We start from the raw sequence: 23,229 nt of genomic DNA, 5'->3' as shown, positions 1-23,229 counted from the left end.
CTTCCTATACATTTGCTAAAGCATTATGATGAGGCTTGAATCATTGATAAGTCATTATCGATATAGCAGTTTGTAGCACAGGCCAAAAATTCCAGCACCCCAAAACATCTTCCCGCGGCTATGGACTTGACTTAAATGTAGTACTCTCACGTGTCCTTCTCGCTCTCTCTTTTTCTCCCTCCTGTAGAGAAACTCTGGAGGCCCCCTGAACTGCCAGCTGAGTGGAAAGTACTTTGTCCACCGTGTCACCAGCTTCGTGTCGACCCAGGGATGTAACACCCAGAGGAAACCTACCGTCTTCACCCAAATGTCTGCCTACATCAACTGGATAAACGGGGTACGTACCATAGGTACCCATATGTTTATAATATATTACTGATATGTACTGTAGAGCAGCAAAGGATCCACGGCTCCCATGAGCACTGTTTTCCTTGGCAGCATATTACTGAGGCAGATAATATTACTTAAACAAGTAGAATACTGTAGAACTCAGAAATATACAGTATGATTCGTAAACGTAAAACATAATACACAACAAGACACAGACAACAGTCCGAACCATCATAGACAGCAGGGACCTTGTTTGTTCCAATACGATAACACGAGACTTGAAAGTGTGCCAATGAGACCAAAACAGTGGTGACCAGTATCTAGTCTCTAGAACAGAGCTGGCCACTGGCCTGGTCACGTCTCCTCAGACATTAACATCTCCACCTCTTCATCCGCTATATGTCCCATACTGAATGGAAATAATGTCTGAGAGCAATGATCTATTGAAAACACAATGTATTGTCAACAAGCATATTTTTCCCTACATAGGAAATGCCATTATATACACTGAGTGTACAAAACATTAGGAACACCTGCTCTTTCCATGACATAGACAGACCAGGTGAAAGCTATAATCCCTTATTGATATAACTTGTTAAATACACTACAATCAGTGTAAATGAAGGGGAGGAGACGTGTTAAAGAAGGATTTTTAAGCCTTGAGACAACTGAGACATGGATTGTGCATGTGTGCTATTCAGACGGTGAATGGGCAAGACGAAAGATTGAAGTGCCTTTGAACGGGGTATGGTAGTAGGTGCCAGGCGCACCAGTTTGAGTGTCAAGAACTGCAACGCTGCTGGGTTTTTCATGCTCAACAGTTTCCTGTGTGTATCAAGAATGGTCCACCACCCAAAGGACATCCAGCCAACTTGACACAACTGTGGGAAGCATTGGAATCAACATGGGCCAGCATCCCTGTGGACCACTTTCGACACCTTGTAGAGTCCAATCCACGATGAACTGAGGCTGTTCTGAGGATGTTTACAATAGGCAAAGTGAAGTTTGAAGTTTCTTCACCTGTCTATATCTTATTAAAAAAAAAATCCATAATTTGAAAGCTCTTATTGAGAAGGTACTTTTAAGATTGAAGGATCTTGATTGAAGGATCCATTCAGCCATTTTGGCACAGTGCCTCACTCTCCAAACCAGAAGCAACTGGTTTCAAGTGACCAAGAGATGTCATGTGATCTCCTACTGGGTCCCGTGTGGCTCAGTTGGTAGAGCATGGTGTTTGCAACGCCAGGGTTGTGGGTTCGATTCCCACGGGGGACCAGTACGGAGAAAAAATGTATGAAATGTATGCATTCACTACTGTAAGTCACTCTGGATAAGAGTGTCTGCTAAATGACTAAAATGTAGTGAACAAACTAGGAATCAGACAGAGAATATATATACATCAAGGGATAGGTAGACTTCTGCATTCTCATAAAATGTGACTTGTTTCAGGAAACTAGGTGTATGTTGCACTTCACAGGAGAGGCATTTCAATGTAAACATCTTTTTTTTTTGTTGCCAGAAATGCCTTCTGGGACATGTGAACTTTCATGTACCTTAATAACAAACTTGTATGCCATCTGTAAATATGAATAAATACGAGCCTATTTGGTTTAGCCACGGAAAAAGACAGGAACCTTCCCGCTAGCCATGATTGGCTGAGATAATGGATTGGCTGGACATGCCGAGAGATGAGTTCGGATTGGTCTGCCATGTAGCATGCTTCTGTCTATAACATGAGTTGCTCAGCATGTAAAGGAAATCCTTTCTAACACGTTTTTTTTTAAAGATACGCAGTTCTTCGTGATATGTGTTGCTTGCGGATGCTCTTCACTTTCTGGAGTACCGAGTTTTGAAATCAGTGGAATGTCTGGTGGAAGCAGCGTATCATAACTAAGGAGATGGAGAAAATTCTGCCGTTTGATTGCAAATATGAGGAGGGAGTCAAAAAGAGAACAGAAAGGCTGTTGTATAAAACACCTGTCTCCGGATTACATCTTCAAACTAAGGGCAACCTTGGCATCCGTGACAGAGAGGGAGAAGTGTTCATTCATGTATGCGGGTAAGAGAGTCTAGCTAGCTACATTTTCAGATATACTGTTCTAATTTAGTCAGAAAGTCGTTTTCATTGCAAGTTAAATCGTACTGGCTGGAAGGCTCGCTAGCTAAAATTACATGTATGATCTGTGTAGTAATATTATTCGTATCTCAGAGCCATTTGCATTGCTAGATATAGCCTAATGTTAGCTAGCTAGCTAACATTGAACTTAGTTGGCTAGTTTTAGCTACCAGCAGATTCAGGCAGGGTAATAACGTTATGAGTTGGGATTATGCTACATTGTTTAGCTAGCTAGATGGCTAGCTGCATATCTAAACAAAAGACTCCACTATACAAGTAACCATTTCACTAACGTTACACCTTCTGTATCCTGTGCATGTGACAAATAAACTTGGATTTTTTTTGTTGATATAGTGTGTGTTTACTAGAGATGGTAATGTGAAGAACAACATGACCTGCACCAAAGTCAAATTAGGATATAACGTTAGGCCAATGAGACAGTGTCCAAGTTCTAAAATTCTCAGGTAGAATGTTTTGGTTCGTTTTTAGCTTGTTAGCTAGTCAGCTAACTTAACGGATGGGTTTATTGGTGTTAAAATACACCAGTTATGCTATTTTGGACCACCTGTCATTTTTTGTGTTTATACTTTATCATAACGACAATTTGAATGTATTTGTATTTATTATGGATCGCCATTAGTTCCTGCCAAGGCAGCAGCTACTCTTCCTGGGGTTTATTATGGATCCCCATTAGTTCCTGCCAAGGCAGCAGCTACTCTTCCTGGGGTCCAAACATATTAAACCATTTGCATTACATATAAAATAACAGTATATCATATAACATTATTACACCACTACATATCTACAATACAACATGTTTAATACCACCATACAACAATATCACAATGTGTACGTATGCATGTGTCTGTAACTTTGTGTGTCTTTTCAGTCCCTGCTGTTCCATAAGGTGTATTTTGACCATTTTTTTGTATATGATTGTACTGCTTGCATCAGTTACCTGATGTGGAATTTGAGTTCCATGTAGTCATTGCTCTATGTAGTACTGTGCGCCTCCCTTCCCTTGTGAAGAGACCTCTGGTGGCATGTCTTGTGGGGTATGCATGGGTGTCCGAGCTGTGTGCAAGTATTTTAAAAACAGACAGCTCGATACATTCAGCTTGTCAACACATCTTACAAAAACAAGCAGTGCTGAAGTCAATCTCTCTTCCACTTTGAGCCATGAGAGATTGACATGCATGTCATTAATGTTAGCTCTCCGTGTACTTTTAAGGGCCAGCCGTGCTGCCCTGTTCCGAGCCAACTGCAATTTTCCTTGTTAAGGCAGATCAGTGCTTTATTATGGACAGACTTCTCCCCATCTTAGCTACTGTTGTATCAATATGTTTTGACCATGACAGTTTACAATCCAGGATTACTCCAAGCAGTTTAGTCACCTCCACATTATTCATTACGAGATGTAGTTGAGGTTTAGGGTTTAGTGAATGATTTGTCTGAAATACAATGTTTTAAGTTTGGTAAATATTTAGGGCTAACTTATGTCGGAAGACACTAGAATGACAATATAATGTTCATGATGTCACCGTGACAACTGTCGATAGACGTGGTATAAACCAGCCTTTAGTCTTGAAATCTTTGGATGTTTAGCACATGGCCTCACATGGGAATCTTAAAGAGATGGGTGGGGCTAAGGCTTAAGCGGGTGTGAACAATGCTGCACGGAAAGAAAAAAAAAATGTATGAAATGAAATGTATGCATTCACTACTGTAAATCGCTCTGGATAAGAGCGTCTGCTAAATGACTAAAATGTAAAAATGTTTAAATGATGTAGACAAAGAAGAACTCTCCAGTAGGTGTACCAAAACATTCAAGGGCCATTTTCTCAAAAGTGGGATTACAAGTTTATCAACTTTCAAAGCAGAATAACTTTCCCATTGTTCCTCAACTGTAGTGTATGAAATACCATTTTCTAACTCTGAGTCTCTCCTTTTATCCAATGTAAAAACACAATTTCAAACTTTGCTACATAAAGACCGAATCGAGCCGGTCGGTCACATATATATATAATTCCTGTAAGAATGTAGCACATGCCCTGCCCTTTTAGTGTCTGTGTTCCAATAAGAATTTCCATGTTTAAAGTGCCACCATTAGGTAAAAGATCTGTGAAATTTGTTTTTTACATTTTGTAACAGTTATTGGTGACATATTCTATATCACACCTTTCAAATCTCTTATTCCCCAACATGGGGACAATTGGGGGGACCCCCAACCCCAGAATTTGTTTTGGTAAATTTCAGCATTTTTGGGGCCTGCTGCATCTCGGGCTCTGTAGTATTCACATTGTTTCTGACTCCTTTCTTAACTTTCTAACAGTACTAAGTATGAGTTTGTAGGACTTATAGTTTTGAAAGCTAAATTTACTTTCTGAGGGTAGTATACAATATTATGCATTGTTGAGAAAATGCCACCAGAAGGGGTCAGAGTTTTAATCGATCATCTCTTTCCTAAGACATGTAAATAATCATGACATAAAAATCCTACCAGTGAATTCAAGTGATGAAGAACAAGTTAAAACATACCACACAGTTTTGCAAAAGAATCAGGCATTAGGAAATACACTTTCTTATTTACATGTAAGCAATACAGTATTTACACAAAGTCCAATTCAATGTTTGCACATGTGCTAGAGTTCACATCAGAGGAATGCTGTAAGTCACAGTTTTCCCTCATATCTCAACGTTCCTCATTGGTTAACAACATTTATTGGTACGTGTTACATCCATGGACGTAGATCTCCAATAATGTACATAAAGGATACAGACCTGTAGACATGTTCTCTTTAGAAATATGTAACTAAATATGAACAAACTCCAGCTTACGTCCCAATGTCCATTCTAGCACACTGTAAATGAACCCCTAAAAACGAGTGCCAGATCACAATATCTGCTCAATATTTGGGCTCGTTTTTTTTTAATTTTTATTATCTTTCAAACCTCACTGTATATTTGACAGTTTAGTGTGACTTATTTTGACAGCAGTTTATTTTTTGTGCCTTCTCTGATACAAGGTTAAAGGGTATATGGGAAACGGGCGCGGGAGAGAAAGGAAAAATTACTTTCTGTGAAGGTTGTTCAAGTATGCAAGAAAACAACGTCAAACTTAGCACCTAGCTGGAAAGAGAGCAAGGTATTTACTGTTTTTAAATATTGGTCTTATTTCAAATGTTTCTAATTATTTTGAACGTATACTGAATGGATATTTGTGTTGTAACTGATGTTCTGAAGTCTGCTAGCAATATGACGTTATTAGCTGTAGCCTAGCTCCACTGTTTGCGCTGGCTAATATATTAGTTAATCTTGCGCCACATTAGTAAGCAATTAGCACGTAATCGACTATTTGGGGTAGACATTCTCATGCATATTGATGCATTTGATGTATGAAGCACGCTAATGTAAAGTTGTGTAAAAGTGTGTTGTCTGTGGACTGTATTGTTTCGTATTATAAGAGCATTTTTGGTTTGTTTCTCCATCAGGTCTTACGGTGTGTTTATGGAAATGGTACCGCATTAAACTTTCATGAACCATCAGTTTGAGAGTTGACCATTCATTCTGCTGCGGATGCTACACACACACACACCATTGAGAATGCATGCCCAACACATTGCTTCACTCCGAGTGATGGATATTGCAACAGAGCCCCAGGTACTCAAATGAGGCCACATGACTGAAACAAGTTACCATGACATCTGAACTCCTTCATTACTGGGTCTGTTGAGCCCTTGCAGCACAACCTCAGCTAATGTATCAACAACGTGCTAATGTTCACCAATACACAGCAAAGCCAAAGACACTGGCAAGCTGTATTAGGGCATTTCATGATGCCCTTAAAAAAAGGTATAGTATAGGTCAGTTGTGGGTTGTGAAAGTGACGTATATGAATTGGCAAAAGGTCCCAGAACGGTCTGCTATCGTGTGAACTTCCGGTCATACCAAACTTGTTATTCCTTGATGCCACAAACAGACTGGTACCCAGCAGTGTTAATTTTGGCATCTATTAAAATGGCTTTTAATCTTGGTCACATTTTAGTCATTTTATCCTTCTTAGTTTAAGATTATCAGTCTAAATTCTGGACAATTTGACTGGTTTTAGTCACCGTCATTTTAGTCAAGGCATTTCCCATTAAATAATGAATATTTAAGCTACCCCTAACTTCCACCATGTGCATATTCTGTGAATCAATTGAAAAGGGGTGAATCTGAGCTTTCCAACAATGCCAGAATGAGGCTACTTGAGCTTATACTCCTTGAGCTTATACTTGCTGTACTCCTGATATTCAGTAAATAGCAGTAGTATTTCCAATCGGGTAAAAATTTACTGTAACTCGCATTTGCGGAACTTGAGAGTGGCAACACAGATGAATATCAGCGCAAATGGCAAAATATAGCTTTGGAAGTGATCAAAGCAAAAATGGCCAGTTTGAACATTGGTTCCTAACAGAATTGAGGTTAGCTACAATTTAGAAGTTTCCTTCCTGCGCATCAGTTCAAAAGAGAGACGATTGAAGTGACCGCCGGGAGCCGTGTATGTTGGAAAGGCGGGCAGGGCTATGATAAACTCAAGTAGCCTGCGCACATGAAAGACGTTCATTCTGTCAGAGAGTCGATTGCATTAAAGGCATGCATGCTTCTGATTGGACAAAACAGAGCAGATGGAGCGTCATGTCAAATCGAATGACCATTAGTCTCAGGTGAACTTCTCATCTTGTCTTCTCATCTTGTCTCTCCTGTTCCTGGCAGGCCACCTGGAAAGCGTCATCTAAAATGACAAACTATTTGTGAGTCGTTGGTTTTTCCCTGGGCATCTCGTCTTGTTATAGTCATAGTTTTAGTAAGGAAAAATAAGTTGTTGACGAATATTTGTCGTTATTGTTGACAAAATGAACTCTGCTAAGTTCATAATAGTTAGAATCAGTATATGTATCGGAATGAAGCCCAACAATTGTTGTTACAAGTCTTATCTCTGACTGAATGAGAAGAGAAAATACTGCATACAAGTTAGGGGACTCTGTCCCAATTATCTCTCCTTCCTCTCAAAGTGTGCACTTGTTCACTTCCCTTCACCGATATTAAAGGTAATGACTGGTATAAGAAACTAGCCCATGCCTCCATTAATTCAACTATTTTAGATTTGTGGGACGTAGTGAACGAGTGTACACTTCAGGAGAAATGAGACATTATTGGGATGTACCCAGAGAAAGTCCTGATGGGAGGAATAACACTAGGTCTGCATCCCAAATAGCACCCTATTCCCTATACACACACTGCTAACCAAAAGTAGTGCACTAAAGGTCTATAGGAAATAGAATGCCACTTGGGACACACCTATTTGCAACAGAAATTAAAATGAATGTTTTTCTTTTTTTATTGGACAACTTGAGGAAGTCTCCATGTTTCAATCAGTTTTCTTCTGTTTGGGGACTAATAAATGGATCCTGATGGTCCTGGGCCCATTTATCAAGGTGGGGTGTTGATCTACAATCACTGTTCTCCCCGTCTATAATCATCTGTTTCATTACTCAAAATTGATCTTAGATCAGCTCTCCTAATGGGAGACGCTTGATACATATGGCCCATGATCACACCATGCCTTCTACAGTCTCTAGTTTGAGGGGTATGGTATCAGCCATTGGTAGTCTCTCCTGTTCCTGGCAGGCCGCCTGGTAATCCTGTAGGACCTTCACCACGGCACTGTGGCCAAACTGCATGGCATCATCCAGGGGAATGTTGCCCCACCTGGAGTGAGGTGGTAGAGATGAGACAGAAGCTAGATGAAGCATGTCAGAAGTTATTCAGAAATAACTACCTCTCAATAAAGACAATGGCCACAGAGGACCGAATGAGATGGAGAAATAAGACATGAGAGGCTGGGAAAATAGTAGCTAAGGGATGTTGTTAGGTTGGAGGAAATGTCAATAGAGATTGCTATAGATGGATGGAGGGGTGGATGAATGAATGAATGAATGAATGAATGAATACTACTGTACCGGTCTTTCAGAAAGGGGTTCACTTTGCAGGCGTCTGTTAGGAACCGTACCACATCCACATGGCCTGAGGACAAAGCACAAAAGAGGTATCTTAGCCCGGTAACACTTGCTAAGAGGCACACATACATAATTCCTTATGATACACAACCCTTCTACTGCATTATAACACTTGCTAGAAGGTGTAATAACAACTCATAAGTATCTATAACATCACTATGAAGCATTATAAGACATTTTATTTTATTTAACCTTTATTTTATCAGGGAATCATACAGATGAGCCCTGAATTACATAAATGACAGAAAACACAAACATCAATATAAATACAAAATGCAAACAGAAAGAAAGAAAAACACAGTCATAAAAAAAACACATTCATCACTAATAAGGTGCTCAATCAGCTGTCTGAATGACCCTAGAGGCACCAGAACATCACATTCATCACTAATAAGGTCCTCAATCAGCTGTCTGAATGACCCTAGAGGCACCAGAACATCACATTCATCAGTAATAAGGTCCTCAATCAGCTGTCTGAATTACCCTAGAGGCACCAGAACATCACATTCATCAGTAATAAGGTCCTCAATCAGCTGTCTGAATGACCCTAGAGGCACCAGAACATCACATTCATCAGTAATAAGGTCCTCAATCAGCTGTCTGAATTACCCTAGAGGCACCAGAACATCACATTCATCAGTAATAAGGTCCTCAATCAGCTGTCTTAACCTGTTAGGGCTAGGGGGCAGTATTTACACGGCCGGATAAAAAAACGTACCCGATTTAATCTGGTTATTACTACTGCCCAGAAACTAGAATATGCATATAATTATTGGCTTTGGATAGAAAACACCCTAAAGTTTCTAAAACTGTTTGAATGGTGTCTGTGAGTATAACAGAACTCGTATGGCAGGCATAAACCTGAGAAGATTCTGTACAGGAAGTGCCCTCTCTGACCATTCCTTGAGCTTCTTGACTCTTTTTATTGAAAACTTAGGATCTTTGCTGTAACGTGACACTTCCTACGGCTCCCATAGGCCCTCAGGACCCGGGAAAAAGCGGAATGATGTAATTCCAGCCCCTGGCTGAAAAACATTAGCGCCTTTGGTAAGTGGTCTATCAGAGGACAATCTGACTGAGGCGCGTGCACGAGGTGACCCCATGTTTTTATTTTCTCTCTCTTTGTACTGAAACACAGATTCCCGGTCGGAATATTATCGCTTTTTTACGAGAAAAATGGCATAAAAATTGATTTTAAACAGCGGTTGACATGCTTCGAAGTACGGTAATGGAATATTTAGATTTTTTTTGTCACGAAACATGTCGGGCGCGTCACCCTTCTTTACCCTTTCGGATAGTGTCTTGAACGCACGAACAAAACGCCGCTATTTGGATATAACTATGGATTATTTTGAACCAAACCAACATTTGTTATTGAGGTAGAAGTCCTGGGAGTGCATTCTGACGAAGAACAGCAAAGGTAATAACATTTTTCTTATAGTAAATCTGACTTTGGTGAGGGCTAAACTTGGTGGGTGTCTAAATAGCTAGCCCTGTGATGCCGGGCTATCTACTTAGAATATTGCAAAATGTGCTTTCACCGAAAAGCTATTTTAAAATCGGACATAGCGAGTGCATAGAGGAGTTCTGTATCTGTTATGTTTTTTGTGAACGTTTATCGTGAGTAATTTAGTAAATTCACCGGAAGTTTGCTATGCTAGTTCTGAACGTCACATGCTAATGTAAAAAGCTGTTTTTTGATATAAATATGAACTTGATTGAACAAAACATGCAGGTATTGTATAACATAATGTCCTAAGATTGTCATCTGATGAAGATCATCAAAGGTTAGTGCTGCATTTAGCTGTGGTTTGGGTTTATGTGACATTATATGCTAGCTTGAAAAATGGGTGTCTGATTATTTCTGGCTGGGTACTCTGCTGACCTAATCTAATGTTTTGCTTTCGTTGTAAAGCCTTTTTGAAATCGGACAGTGTGGTTAGATTAACGAGAGTCTTGTCTTTAAAATGGTGTAAAATAGTCATATGTTTGAGAAATTGAAGTAATAGCATTTCTAAGGTATTTGAATAACGCGCCACGGGATTCCACTGGCTGTTACGTAGGTGGGACGAAATCGTCCCACTGGCCCTAGAGAAGTTAATTACCCTAGAGGCACCAGAACATCACATTGAAGAACATTTTGAAGAGCCAATGCCACCAGTGGAGAGAAACTCACCCTCACCAGCAGCCACGTGTAGCGCGGTCCTAGAGTCATAGTCCTTCAGCTCCATGTCCATCAATGACAGAGCAAACCTCAGAGGATAGGAGACAAGCTATATTCTACATAGTATTCCTCATTTCAAAGAGTTACTGTGAAGGATTAGTAGCTAGGAGAGAGAGTGACATCAAGAGTTACTGTGAAGGATTAGTAGCTAGGAGAGAGAGTGACATCAAGAGTTACTGTGAAGGATTAGTAGCTAGGAGAGAGAGTGACATCAAGAGTTACTGTGAAGGATTAGTAGTTAGGAGAGAGAGTGACATCTACAGCATGTGACTTCATGGTGTAACTAAGTAAAACATAAACCCTCCTTCTGTAGACTCCTTGATTTGGTATTTTACCTTCTGACGGCTGACACATCTCCACTGTAGGCTGCAAACATCAGGCTCACCACAGACTTGTTCTACAGACATAGCAGAGATAAATACACCTTAGACTGGGCGGGACAACACCGCCCCCATGTCAGTCATAGTGCTCATCATAACAAGAGCAAACTTCAACCTCAATTCATGTTCTCGCAAATATGTTCAATTGTTGGTATGTTACCTTAACAATTCCACAACAACTACCTAATACACACAAATCTAAGTAAAGGGATGGAATAAGAATATATATATTTATGTGTATATATTCTATTTCCATTCCTTTATTTAGATTTGTGTTTATTAGGTAGTTGTTGTGGAATTGTTAGATTACTTGTTAGATATTACTGCACTGTCGGAACTAGAAGCACGAGGATTTCGCTACACTCGCAATAACATCTGCTAACCATGTGTATGTGACCAATAAAATTTGATTAGATTTTCATAAAACGCTCAAAACTCTCAAAATCCCTTACCCTATCATCCCCGTCCTGCCTTCGAGGGTCCTGCTTCTTGACCAAGTGTCTCAGGTTGTCATAGTTGTGGAAGTTAAACGAAGACACCAGCTCCTGCAAGATCAAGACAGAAAAAGCAGATAGTTATGGGGAAGCGAAAACATGATACATGTTGCATGTGGTTAACGCTATTTAACCTGCCTGGGCTAGGGGGCAGTATTTTCATGGCTGGATGAAAAACGTACCCAATTTAAACAGGTTACTACTCTGGCCCAGAAACTAGAATATGCATATTATTAGTAGATTTGGATATAAAACACTCTGAAGTTTCTAAAACTGTTTGAATGGTGTCTGTGAGTATAACAGAACTCATATGGCAGGCAAAAACCTGAGAAAAATCCAAGCAGGAAGTGAAAAGTCTGAGAATTGTAGTTCTTCTTTTGATTCTCTATCGAAGCTCCAGTGTCTGTGGGGTGACGTTGCACTTCCTAAGGCTTCCAATGGCTGTCTAAAGCCTTCAGAAAGTGGTTTGAGTATTTTCCTGTCACTGGGCAGAGTATAGGAGCTCAGTTACTGAGTGGTCTGCCTGGCAACAAAGGGATTGGATATGCTCGGTCCCACGAGCGCGCCCCTCCTTCTTTTTCTTCTTGAATGAATATGCTATTGTCCGGTTGGAATATTATCACAATTTTACGTTAAAAATACCATAAAGATTGATTTTAAACAGCGTTTGACATGCTTCTAAGTATGGTAATGGAACATTTTGACTTTTCGTCTCTCGTTCCGCGCTCGCGCGTTATGCCTTTGGATAAGTGATCTGTACGCACGAACAAAACGGAGGTATTTGTACATAAATATGGATTATTTCGAACAAAAACAACATTTCTTGTGGAAGTAGCAGTCCTGGGAGTGCATTCTGATGAAGATCAGCAAAGGTAAGAGCATATTTCTAATACTAATTCTGAGTTTAGGTTGCCCCGAACTTGGCGGGTGTCTGAATAGCTCACCGTGATGGCTGAGCTATATACTCAGAATATTGAAAAATGTGCTTTCTCCGTAAAGCTATTTTAAAATCTGACACAGCGGTTGCATCCAGGGGCAGTCTATCTATAATTCTTTAAATAATTGTTATATATTTTGTCAACGTTTATGATGAGTATTTTTGTAAATTGATGTGCACGTTCACCGTACATTTTGGTGGGAATACATTTTCTGAACATCACGCGCCAATGTAAAATGCTGTTTTTGGATATAAATATGAACTTTATCGAACAAAACATACATGTATTGTGTAACATAATGTCCTAGGAGTGTCATCTGATGAAGATCGTCAAAGGTTAGTGCTTCATTTAGCAGTGTTTTGGGTTTTATTGACACATGTCCTTGCTTGGAAAATGGCTGTGTGATTATTTTTGTCTATGTACTCTCCTAACATAATCTAATGTTTTGCTTTCGCTGTAAAGCCTTTTTGAAATCGGACAATGTGGTTAGATTAACGACAAGTTTATCTTTAAAATGGTGTAAAATAGTTGTATGTTTGAGAAAGTTGAATTATGACATTTTGTTGTTTTTGAATTTTCCGCCCTGATATTTCACTGGCTGTGTCCCGCAGGTGGGACCTAGCCCATAGAAGTTAAAGAGTACCTATATGAGGACTTCATAACACATTCAAAACCTCAGCAAAACACATTCATACGGAGTACACAAGCATTTCTCACTCTGTACATGCAAGTGCTCACTCTGTACAAGTAATTCAGTCATGTGTAAAATGGGTTACCTGGCAGAAGTGTATTCCCCGGACACTGTTTCCAACCCTGTCTAACGGAGGAGACCAACACATCACTCCCATGACGTTAGGAACCACCAAGAGAACTGCTCCTGACACCCCAGACTTAGCAGGCAAGCCCACCTGGGAGAGAAGCATACAGGGGCCATACAGGTTATGATAAAAGTGTCCGTTAAATCATCCAACTAAAGAAAAAGAAAGGTGGCCTTCATTTGGCAAACAGATGTTTAAAAGGTTTACTCGACTATTAATACATGGTATTTAAAACAGTTTACTAAATGACTGATACAGATACAGTGTATTCAGAAAGTATTCAGATTCCTTCACTTGTCCCACATTTTGTTGTTACAGCCTAAAATGGATAAAAAAAAAGAAATGTCCTCAATTTACACTCAATACCCCATAATGACAACGCAAAATAAGGTTTTTAGACATTTTTGCAAATGTATTAAAAATAAAAAACAGATACCTTATTTATATAGGTATTCAGAACGTTTGCTATGAGACTAGAATTTGAGATCAGGTGCGTCCTGTTTCCATTAACCTCTTGGGGATCTTATCCCGGTATTGGGATTTATTGTCAAGAGACCATGGCGGGAAATTCAAAACTGCAAAAATCTAATAATTTCAATTTCTCAAACAATCAACTATTTTTCACCATTTGAAAGATAAACATCTCCTAAATCCAATCACATTGTCCGATTTCAAAGAGGCTTTACGGCGAAAGCATAAAGTGAGGTTATGTTAGGAGAGTACATTGAAAATAGCTGTGTGTAATGTTTTGTCAATTCAAAGACAGGCGTCACCAAAAGCAGATAACCAGCTAAAATTATGCACTAATTTGACAATCTTCCTCAGATGACACTCCTAGGACATTATGTTATACAATACATGCATTTTTTGTTCCATCAAGTTCATATTTATATCCAAAAACAGCATTTTACAGTAGCTGTGAAATTCCGATTTTTTTTCCCCTCAAATGTTTCCGGTGAACAACGTTACAATTTACAAAATTACTATTCGAAAACATTGGTAAATTATAATATTGTCATTCAAATAATTATAGTTTAACATTTCGTAAATGCTACTGCATTGCCAGATTTCAAAATAACTTTACTGGGAAATCACACTTTGCAATAAACGGGGTGCTGTGCTAAGAACAATAGGCTAGGATATACAGGTTAGCACCATCTAATATCAATAATACTATTGTCAATAATCCCTTACCTTTGATTATCTTCATCCATTGGCACTTCCAGGTATCCCAGGTCCACAACAAATGTGGTTTCTTTCGACAAAGTTCATAATTTATGTCCAAATAACTCCAAGTTATTCCATGTTGATAGCGCTTCGGTAGACTCCTCAAAAGTAGGGCGGGGGGGGGGGAGTCACGACGAAAAGTTAAAAAAAAATATCTATTTACGTTCGTTCAAACATGTCAAACGTTGTTTAGCATCAATCTTTAGGCCCATTTTTAACGTGAAACATCAGTAATGTTTCAACCCGACCTCTCCTGTGTCTTGAAAAACGTTTTTGAAAAATGTCTCGCCTCACATGAACTCACATGAATGCGCAGGTGCGGGCAATAATGAAGTGACGACATCCCAGGGAGGTCAACTTCTCTTCCTTGTCATCCGGTCTCTGTTCATCATAGACGCTTCAAACAACTTTATAAAGATCGTTGACATCTAGTGGAAGCCGTAGGAAGTGCGAAATGAATCCTTTCTCACTGTGTGATCTATTATCAATGACTCGAAAAAATAGTACAGCCACAAAATTATTTTGTTTTTCTCAGGTTTTTGCCTGCCATATGAGTTTTGTTATACTTACAGACACCATTCAAACAGTTTTAAAAAAATGTAGATTGTTTTCTATCCAAATCTGGATATATGCATATCCTAGCTTCTGAGTTGGTGTAGGAGGCAGTTAAAAATGGGCACATATTTTTTTTCAAAATTCTCGATACTGCCCCCTAGCCACAACAAGTTAATCATCCTTGAGATGTTTCTACAACTTAATTGGAGCCCAACTGTGGTAAATTCAATTGATTGGACGTGATTTGGAAAGGTACACACCTGTCTATATAAGGTCCCACAGTTGACAGTGCATGTCAGAGCAAAAACCAAGCCATGAGGTCGAAGGAATTGTCCGTAGAGCTCTGAGTCAGGATTGTGTCGAGGCACAGATCAGGAGAATGGTACCAAAAAATGTCTGCAGTATTGAAGGTCCCCAAGAACACAGTGGACAATCATTCTTAAATGGAAGAAGTTTGGAACCACCAAGACTCTTCCTAGAGTTGGCCACCTGGCCAAACTGAGCAAGAAAGTGACCAAGAACGCGATGGTCACTCTGACAGAACTCCAGAGTTCCTCTGTGGAGATGGGAGAACCTTGCAGAAGGACAACCATCTCTGCAGCACTCCACCCATCAGGCTTTTATGTTAGTGGCCAGACGAATGCTTGTAGCGTCATACCAAAGAAAACTCAGGGCTGTAATCGCTGCCAAAGATGCTTCAACAAAGTACTGAGTAAAGGTGTCTGAATACTATGGTTGCAAAGGCTCGGAAAACTTTCCGGTAAATTTCCGAAAAGCCCTGGAATTTGGGAAATTTTGCTTAAATTCATTAAACAAGTTAGTTTATAACAGTGAACCTTTTTGTGGGATACACAAGGCAATTCTAAGTCTTGTGGCATATTTTGGTTAAACTATCCCCAATTCAATGGAATTGCAACCCTCTGCATGCACAGTGCATTCTTCCATCAAATGTACAGCTGATTTTCAAGATCTTGCACACTAATGAGATGCTATTGAGTCCACACTACTACACTGTCTGAGCCAGGGACTACATGCTTTCTGGTAAGATTTGATTACTATACTGCATGGGGTGAATATATTTTAAATGACACACATTTTTGTAACTAGTAAATAGTAGCCTATAGCAAAGTGTGTTTAAATCATTTCTAACTTAACAATTTCTGCTAGTTAGTTTTTGCTACCATGTGCGTTTTAGCTTGCTTGAGCCTGCTAACTGAGGAGTGTTAATTCACCTGTTTCCATACATGTTAAATTTTATCTTACAAAGGAGTTCTTTAATCTAACTGCTTAACTATTTATCTGTACATGGAATAGTATTTTTTATGTTTTTTTTTACTTATCTTTACATGAAAATGTCACGGGCACTATGTGATGTGTGGAGACATTTCACTGCAGCTAATGTAGAAGGAAAATCTGTGTACATTTGCAAATACTGTGCCAAATCTTATGTGAAGAATATAAACAAAAATGCAGAATCATCTGGTCAAGTGCACAAAGTTCCCTCAGCGCTCACAACAAGCAACCTCTGACAAAAGTCCCTCTACTTCTATTCGAGGTGAAAATGATGAATCAGACACCTTATCGATAGCAACAGCTCATGGTCTTCCTGGAATCAGAAGTTTTTTTTTGACTCAATGGAGAAACGTAGTCAGAGAAATGCTGATGAATGTCTTGCTCGAGCTGTGTATGCAACTGGTTCACCTCTGATGCTCACAAGCAATGTGTATTGGAAGAGATTTCTGAATGTTCTTCGCCCAGCATACACCCCTCCAACCAGACATGCTTTATCTACTAATTTGCTGGATGCAGAGTTCAACAGAGTTTAAGTGGAGGTCTAGCAAATCATAGAGAAAGCAGACTGTATTGCAATCATCTCTGATGGGTGGTCGAATGTTCGTGGGCAATAAATAATTAACTACATCTCCACCCCTCAACCAGTATTCTACAAGAGCACAGACACAAGACACACCGGTCTCTACATTGCAGATGAGCTGAAGGCAGTCATTGAACTTGGACCAGAGAAGGTATTTGCACTGGTGACAAACAATGCTGCGGACATGAACGCTGCTTGGTCTAAAGTTGAGGAGTCCTAACCTCACATCAAACCCATTGGCTGTGCTGCTCATGCATTGAATCTGCTCCTCAAGGACATCATGGCATTGAAAACAATGGAGAGCCAATGAAATGGTTAGGTATGTGAAGGGTCATCAAGTTATAGCAGCAATCTACCTCACCAAGCAAAGTGAGAAGAATAAGAGCACCACATTGAAGCTGCCCAGCAACACCCGTTGGGGTGGTGTTGTCATCATGTTCGACAGTCTACTGGAGGGGAAGGAGTCTCCAAGAAATGGCCATATCACAGTCTGCCGATATGGACAGCCCGATCAAGAGGATCCTCTTGGATTATGTATTTTGAGAGAGAGTGGCAAGCAGCCTGAAACTGCCATAGCCATTGCACGGATTGAGGGAGACAATGCCATCCTGTCTGATGTTCAGACTCTGCTTGCAGATGTAAGAGAAGAAATCCGTACTGCCCTGCTCACTTCACTGTTGCTCCAAGCCGTGGAAACTGCAGTTCTGAAATACATCAAGAAGGATGAAGACTTCTGCCTGAAGCCCATACACGCCAAAGCATACATGTTGGACCCCAAGTATGCTGGCAAGAGCATTCTGTCTGGTGCAGAGATCAACAAGGCCTATGGTGTCATCGCCACCTTGGCTTGGATGAGGACAAGGTTCTTGGCAGTCTGGCGAAGTACACTTCCAAGCAAGGGCTTTGGGATGGAGATGCAATATGGCAGTCGTGCCAACATATCTCATCAGCCACCTGGTGGAAGGGACTTTGTGGATCTGAGGATCTTTCCCCTGTTGCCTCCATCATCCTCCAAATCCCACCAACATCAGTTGCCTCAGAGCGCAACTGGTCCTTGTTTGGGAACACACACACCAAAGCACGCAACAAGCTGACCAATACAAGGGTTGAAAAATTGGTGGCCATCCTCAACAAGGTTGGAAAATGACAGTGAAGATGAGGCCTCAGAGTCTGATGTTCAAGAGGTGGACATTGAGGAGGTCCAGGGAGAACCCATGGAAGGCTGAGAAGAAGACAACCAAAGCTTTAGTTTCTAGACTATCATTTTACAGATGTATGTTGAAAACGTTTTTGGGAGATGCGATGGATCATTGGGGATCATTCAATATTCCCTTTCTTTTGTTGTTCAGTGAAATCATCCCATGTGAAGAGTCAACTCATTTAATTAAAGTTCAATTTGTAACTAAATCGTTTTTTTCTTTTTTTTTTTTCTATTTGAAGGATTTAATCATTTGCAATTATGTCTACTTGTGATAAGGTAAAATTATCATGTTTCTGTCTCCATATGATATGGTAAACATATCCAATGCAAAAAACATCTACATTTAAATGGTATTAATATTTATTTAAATTTCCGTTAATTCCCATATATTCCCGTATATCGCCGTTAATTCCCACGGAAAGTTTCCACCTCTGTATATACCCCAAAATGTGCAACCCTACTGAATACTTACGTATACGTGATATTTTCGTTATTTCTTTGTCATTATGGGATATTGTGCGAAGATTGATGAGGAAAAACAAATCAAAAATGTTATAGTAATGCTGTAACGTAACAAAAAGTGGAAAAAGTGAAGGGGTCTGAATACTTTCAAATGCACCGTATGTAACTGTGTAGGTTCCGTCCCTCTCTTCGCCCCATCCTGGGCTCGAACCAGGGACCCTTGCACACATCAACAACTGACACCCACGAAGCATCGTTACCCATCGTGCCACAAAAGCCGCGGCCCTTGCAACGCAAGGGGAAACCCTACTTCCAGTTTCAGAGCGAGTGACGTCACTGATTGAAATGCTATTAGCGCGCACCACCGCTAACTAACTAGCCATTTCACATCGGTTACACGTACATAGGTAGTTACATACCTTTCCCTACTATATCATATTACTACTGTATAACTACTATAAGACTACTGTTTAACTACTATATGACACCTGTACAACTACTCTGACTACTATATTACTACTTCATCTATAAGTCTTTGCTAGGTAAAGCCCCGCCTTATCTCAGCTCACCATAGCAGCACCCACCCATAGCACGCTCTCCAGCAGGTATATTTCACTGGTCACCCCCAAAGCCAATTACTCTTTGGTCGTCTTTCCTTCCAGTTCTCTGCTGCCAATGACTGGAACGAACTGCAAAAATCACTGAAGCTGGAGACTCATATCTCCCTCACTAGCTTTAAGCAATCAGCTGTCAGAATAGCTTACAGATCATTGCACCTGTACATAGCCCATCCAACTACCTCATCCCCATGTAATTTTTGTTGTTGTTGCTCCTTTGCACCCCAGTATCTCTACTTGCACATTCATCTTCTGCACATCTATCACTCTAGTGTTTAATTGCTAAATTGCAATTATTTCGAAACTCTGGCCTATTTATTGCCTTACCTCCCTAAACTTACCTCATTTGCACACACTGTATATAGACTTTTCTATTGTCTTATTGACTGTACGTTTGTTTATTCCATGTGTAACTCTGTGTTGTTGTTTGTGTTGCACTGCTTTGCTTTATCTTGGCCAGGTCACAGTTGTAAATGAGAACTTGTTCTCAACTGGCCAACCTGGTTACTGTTTAACTACTATATGACTACTGTTTAACTACTATTTAACAATTATATGACTACTATTTGACTGTTGTATAACTACTGTGACTGTATAACTACTTTATGACTACTATATAACTACTTTATGACTACCATATAACTACTTTAAAACTACTTTATGACAACTTTGACTACTATATAACTACTTTAAAACTACTTCATGACAACTATATAACTATTTTAAAACTACTTTGACTACTATATAACTACTTTGACTACTATATAACTACTGTATAACTACTTCATGACTACTGTATAACTACTATATAAGTACTTTATGACTACTATATCACTACTTATGACTACTTTAAAACCACTGTATAACTACTATATAACTACTTTATGACTAACGTATAACTACTATATAAGTACTTTATGACTACTATATAAGTACTTTATGACTACTATATAACTACTGTATAACTACTGTATGACTACTGTATAACTACTATATTACTACTATATTACTACTGTATAACGACTATATAAGTACTTTATCACTACTATATAACTACTATATAACTACTGTGTAACTACTATATTACTACTGTATAACTACTGTATAACTACTGTATAACTACTATATTACTACTGTATAACTACTATATAACTACTATATGACTACTGTACAACTACTATATAACTACTATATTACTATTATATTACTACTGTATAACTATGACTACTATATAAGTACTTTATGACTACTATATAACTACTGTATGACTACTGTATGACTACTGTATGACTACTGTATAACTACTATATTACTACTATATAAGTACTTTATCACTACTATATAACTACTTTATGACTACTATATAACTACTGTATAACTACTGTATAACTACTATATTACTACTGTATAAGTACTGTATTACTACTGTATAACTACTATATTACTACTGTATAACTACAGTATGACTACAGTATGACTACTATATAACTACAGTATGACTACTGTATAACTACTATATTACTACTGTATAACTACTATATAACTACTGTATAACTACAGTATAACTACTATATTACTACTGTATAACTACTATATAACTACTGTATAACTACTGTATAACTACAGTATGACTACTGTATAACTACAGTATAACTACTATATTACTACAGTATGACTACAGTATAACTACAGTATGACTACTGTATAACTACAGTATAACTACTATATTACTACTGTATGACTACAGTATGACTACAGTATAACTACTGTATGACTACAGTATGACTACAGTATGACTACAGTATGACTTACATGGAAGGCCATCTCTCCAGAGAAGTCGTACATGCCGCAAGAGTGCATTAGACTCAGGGTGTTCCTTACAGCCTCGGCACAAAGGACGCGCTCGCCGGTGATTGGGCAGATCCCCCCGTGGGCCAGCGTGGCCGCCATGACACTTCCAGACTCACAAGTCACCTCTATGGAACACAGCTGAAAGGAAATCATTTATTTACTAAAACAATGATATAGAGAAACATGTAGGCTCCGTTTCCCAGACACATATTAAGCCTAGTACTGAACTTAGAAGTCTATGGAGAACCTCCATTGAAATAACTTTTTTAGTCGAGGACTAAGCCTAATTTATGTCTGGGAAACCGCATCAGTGTCTGTGACTCATATCCACTGCAAGTAAATAGGGTAATGCTTTATGATAACGTCCAGTCACAAATCAGCATAAGGGCATTACCAGAAATAGCAAAACCACATACACTATCACACTGTGATAAAGTTTATCCGAGGAAGTGTAGTTTACCTGGAAATAGAAGTCTAGCGCGTCAATCATTTCTGCCCCAGTGGGAAAACACTGCAGATGGAAATCAGTTCCTATGATCAATATTTCATACAGGTACAGAATATCTAAAACATTAATATCACATAACCATCACACAGTTGGTGATCAATATCTTTCTGGTGCACAAAACTCCTAACCTGAGTAGTAGCTAGAAAGTTATCAGGAGGTGTGTCCCAGAACTACTGTAATTAAAATGTTCCCATCGCCCCTGTCCCTCACTGACCTTCTTCTCTTTGAGGTAGTATCCAATTGCAAAATTTCTGTCGCCTGTTTCTTTTTCAGACTGGAACCTGAGACACAGAGAGACAAAGAGAGTCAACAACAACGTCAATAATATAACAAACAGAGAGAATAACTCTGCTTTCGAAAATGAAGACATTAGCTAAAACTCACGTGGTATTGCTGAACCCCACGTACTCTCGACCGGCCATCTTCTTGATAAAATCCATCATCTGAGGAGAGAGGATGACAGACATCGTATAGTAATGTACTGTAATGTAACGTATCATGTTGCATTGTATATGACTATGTTTGAATGATAATGAATGATAACACACATTAAGTCTATCTACTTACATAGTCAAACTTCTCTGCCTTATTTGAACCGGGCTGGTGACACACAGAAAACAGACAGAAAGAACAGTCGTGTCAACGATAGGTCACCACATCAAATGCCTTTCAGTAGTCAACCACAGGTTGGTGATGTTCTACAGGGCTTCAGGACTCAGAAGGCTATACACACTTTAACAGTATGAACGATCACACATCTTCAAGTCCTAATATCTACTCCTGTACAAGGTGACAAAAACAAGCAGTTATCACAGTAGACGGTCTCCTAATAAAGACACTGGATATTACAGGAACTCTCTGTAGTACAGCTGCAATAATTCACCTATTCCAAAGCAACAGCACCTGGTCTGAAACAGGTGTATCACGGACCCAGCATTGAGAGGTTAAAGGTGGATTTGGTTCAGAATACATTTTTTAAGGGGGCTACTTTATATAAATTATAGAGCATAGCCGTGATGGCCCAAGTGACCCCAAATGTCCAGTATTGGGGTATAAATAAGATTGTTTGCGTCACAAAGACGCATTACACAGTAGTAGTTTTATTTAAGTATATCTATTAAATTAAAGATTAATTAGGCAGAAATCCAGACTTAAACCCTCCTGTTATTCCTTCAGGCTAACTTCCACCTGGAGCCCCCTTTGCCTGGGGCCCCATATGCCTGGGGCCCCCGCTGTCTTTATAGCAGTTAAATATAACTATATATCAGTTAAACTCACCTACTCTGTCTATGTACCTTCCCCTCTCTCTGCCTGAGATAACAACATACACGTACCACCTCTCCAAAGTGCCCCGTTAATTGGTTAAACTGATGGTCCCACCGGTCCCAGGGTCCCTCCCCCAGCACGGTGTGAGGGTGACAGGAGAGCAGTAAAGCTGGCAGAACCAGGGTCAACACTACTGACTACCCTACTGACTACACTACTGTACATGTGACTACTATCTACCTTACGTGCCAGATAGGCCGTGTGTGTTTAGAGCTGCATGTTTCAACGGGACAAAGCCAAACCTACGTCA

General features: G+C 39.5%; 1 protein-coding gene across 11 annotated transcripts in view; it reads right to left on the bottom strand.

The window, feature by feature from the left end:
• Nucleotides 1-4,858: 4,858 nt before the first annotated feature.
• Nucleotides 4,859-23,229, bottom strand: part of LOC106583705 (glutaminase liver isoform, mitochondrial) — a 31,905-nt gene continuing 13,534 nt past the window's right edge. For 7 of the 11 annotated variants that reach the window (XM_014168209.2, XM_014168219.2, XM_014168212.2 and 4 more), the window contains 11 exons: nt 22,221-22,253; nt 22,038-22,096; nt 21,868-21,934; nt 21,606-21,656; nt 21,107-21,283; nt 13,318-13,449; nt 11,562-11,654; nt 11,065-11,126; nt 10,682-10,758; nt 8,449-8,512; nt 4,859-8,197 (listed from right to left, as the gene is read on the bottom strand). In XM_014168209.2, coding sequence (XP_014023684.1) covers nt 8,041-8,197; nt 8,449-8,512; nt 10,682-10,758; nt 11,065-11,126; nt 11,562-11,654; nt 13,318-13,449; nt 21,107-21,283; nt 21,606-21,656; nt 21,868-21,934; nt 22,038-22,096; nt 22,221-22,253 — 972 coding nt within the window. In that variant the 3' untranslated portion in view covers nt 4,859-8,040. Of the gene's footprint in view, nt 8,198-8,448; nt 8,513-10,681; nt 10,779-11,064; nt 11,127-11,561; nt 11,655-13,317; nt 13,450-21,106; nt 21,284-21,605; nt 21,657-21,867; nt 21,935-22,037; nt 22,097-22,220; nt 22,254-22,931; nt 23,186-23,229 lie in introns of those variants that run through there. The other 4 variants (XM_045705851.1, XM_045705852.1, XR_001323592.2 and 1 more) reach the window with 4 other exon arrangements.

Source organism: Salmo salar, chromosome ssa22 (genome assembly GCF_905237065.1).
Source record: "Salmo salar chromosome ssa22, Ssal_v3.1, whole genome shotgun sequence".
Lineage (NCBI taxonomy): Eukaryota > Metazoa > Chordata > Actinopteri > Salmoniformes > Salmonidae > Salmo > Salmo salar.
Note: the sequence above shows the minus strand (reverse complement) of the source record. Positions and strands in the feature narration are given on the sequence as shown.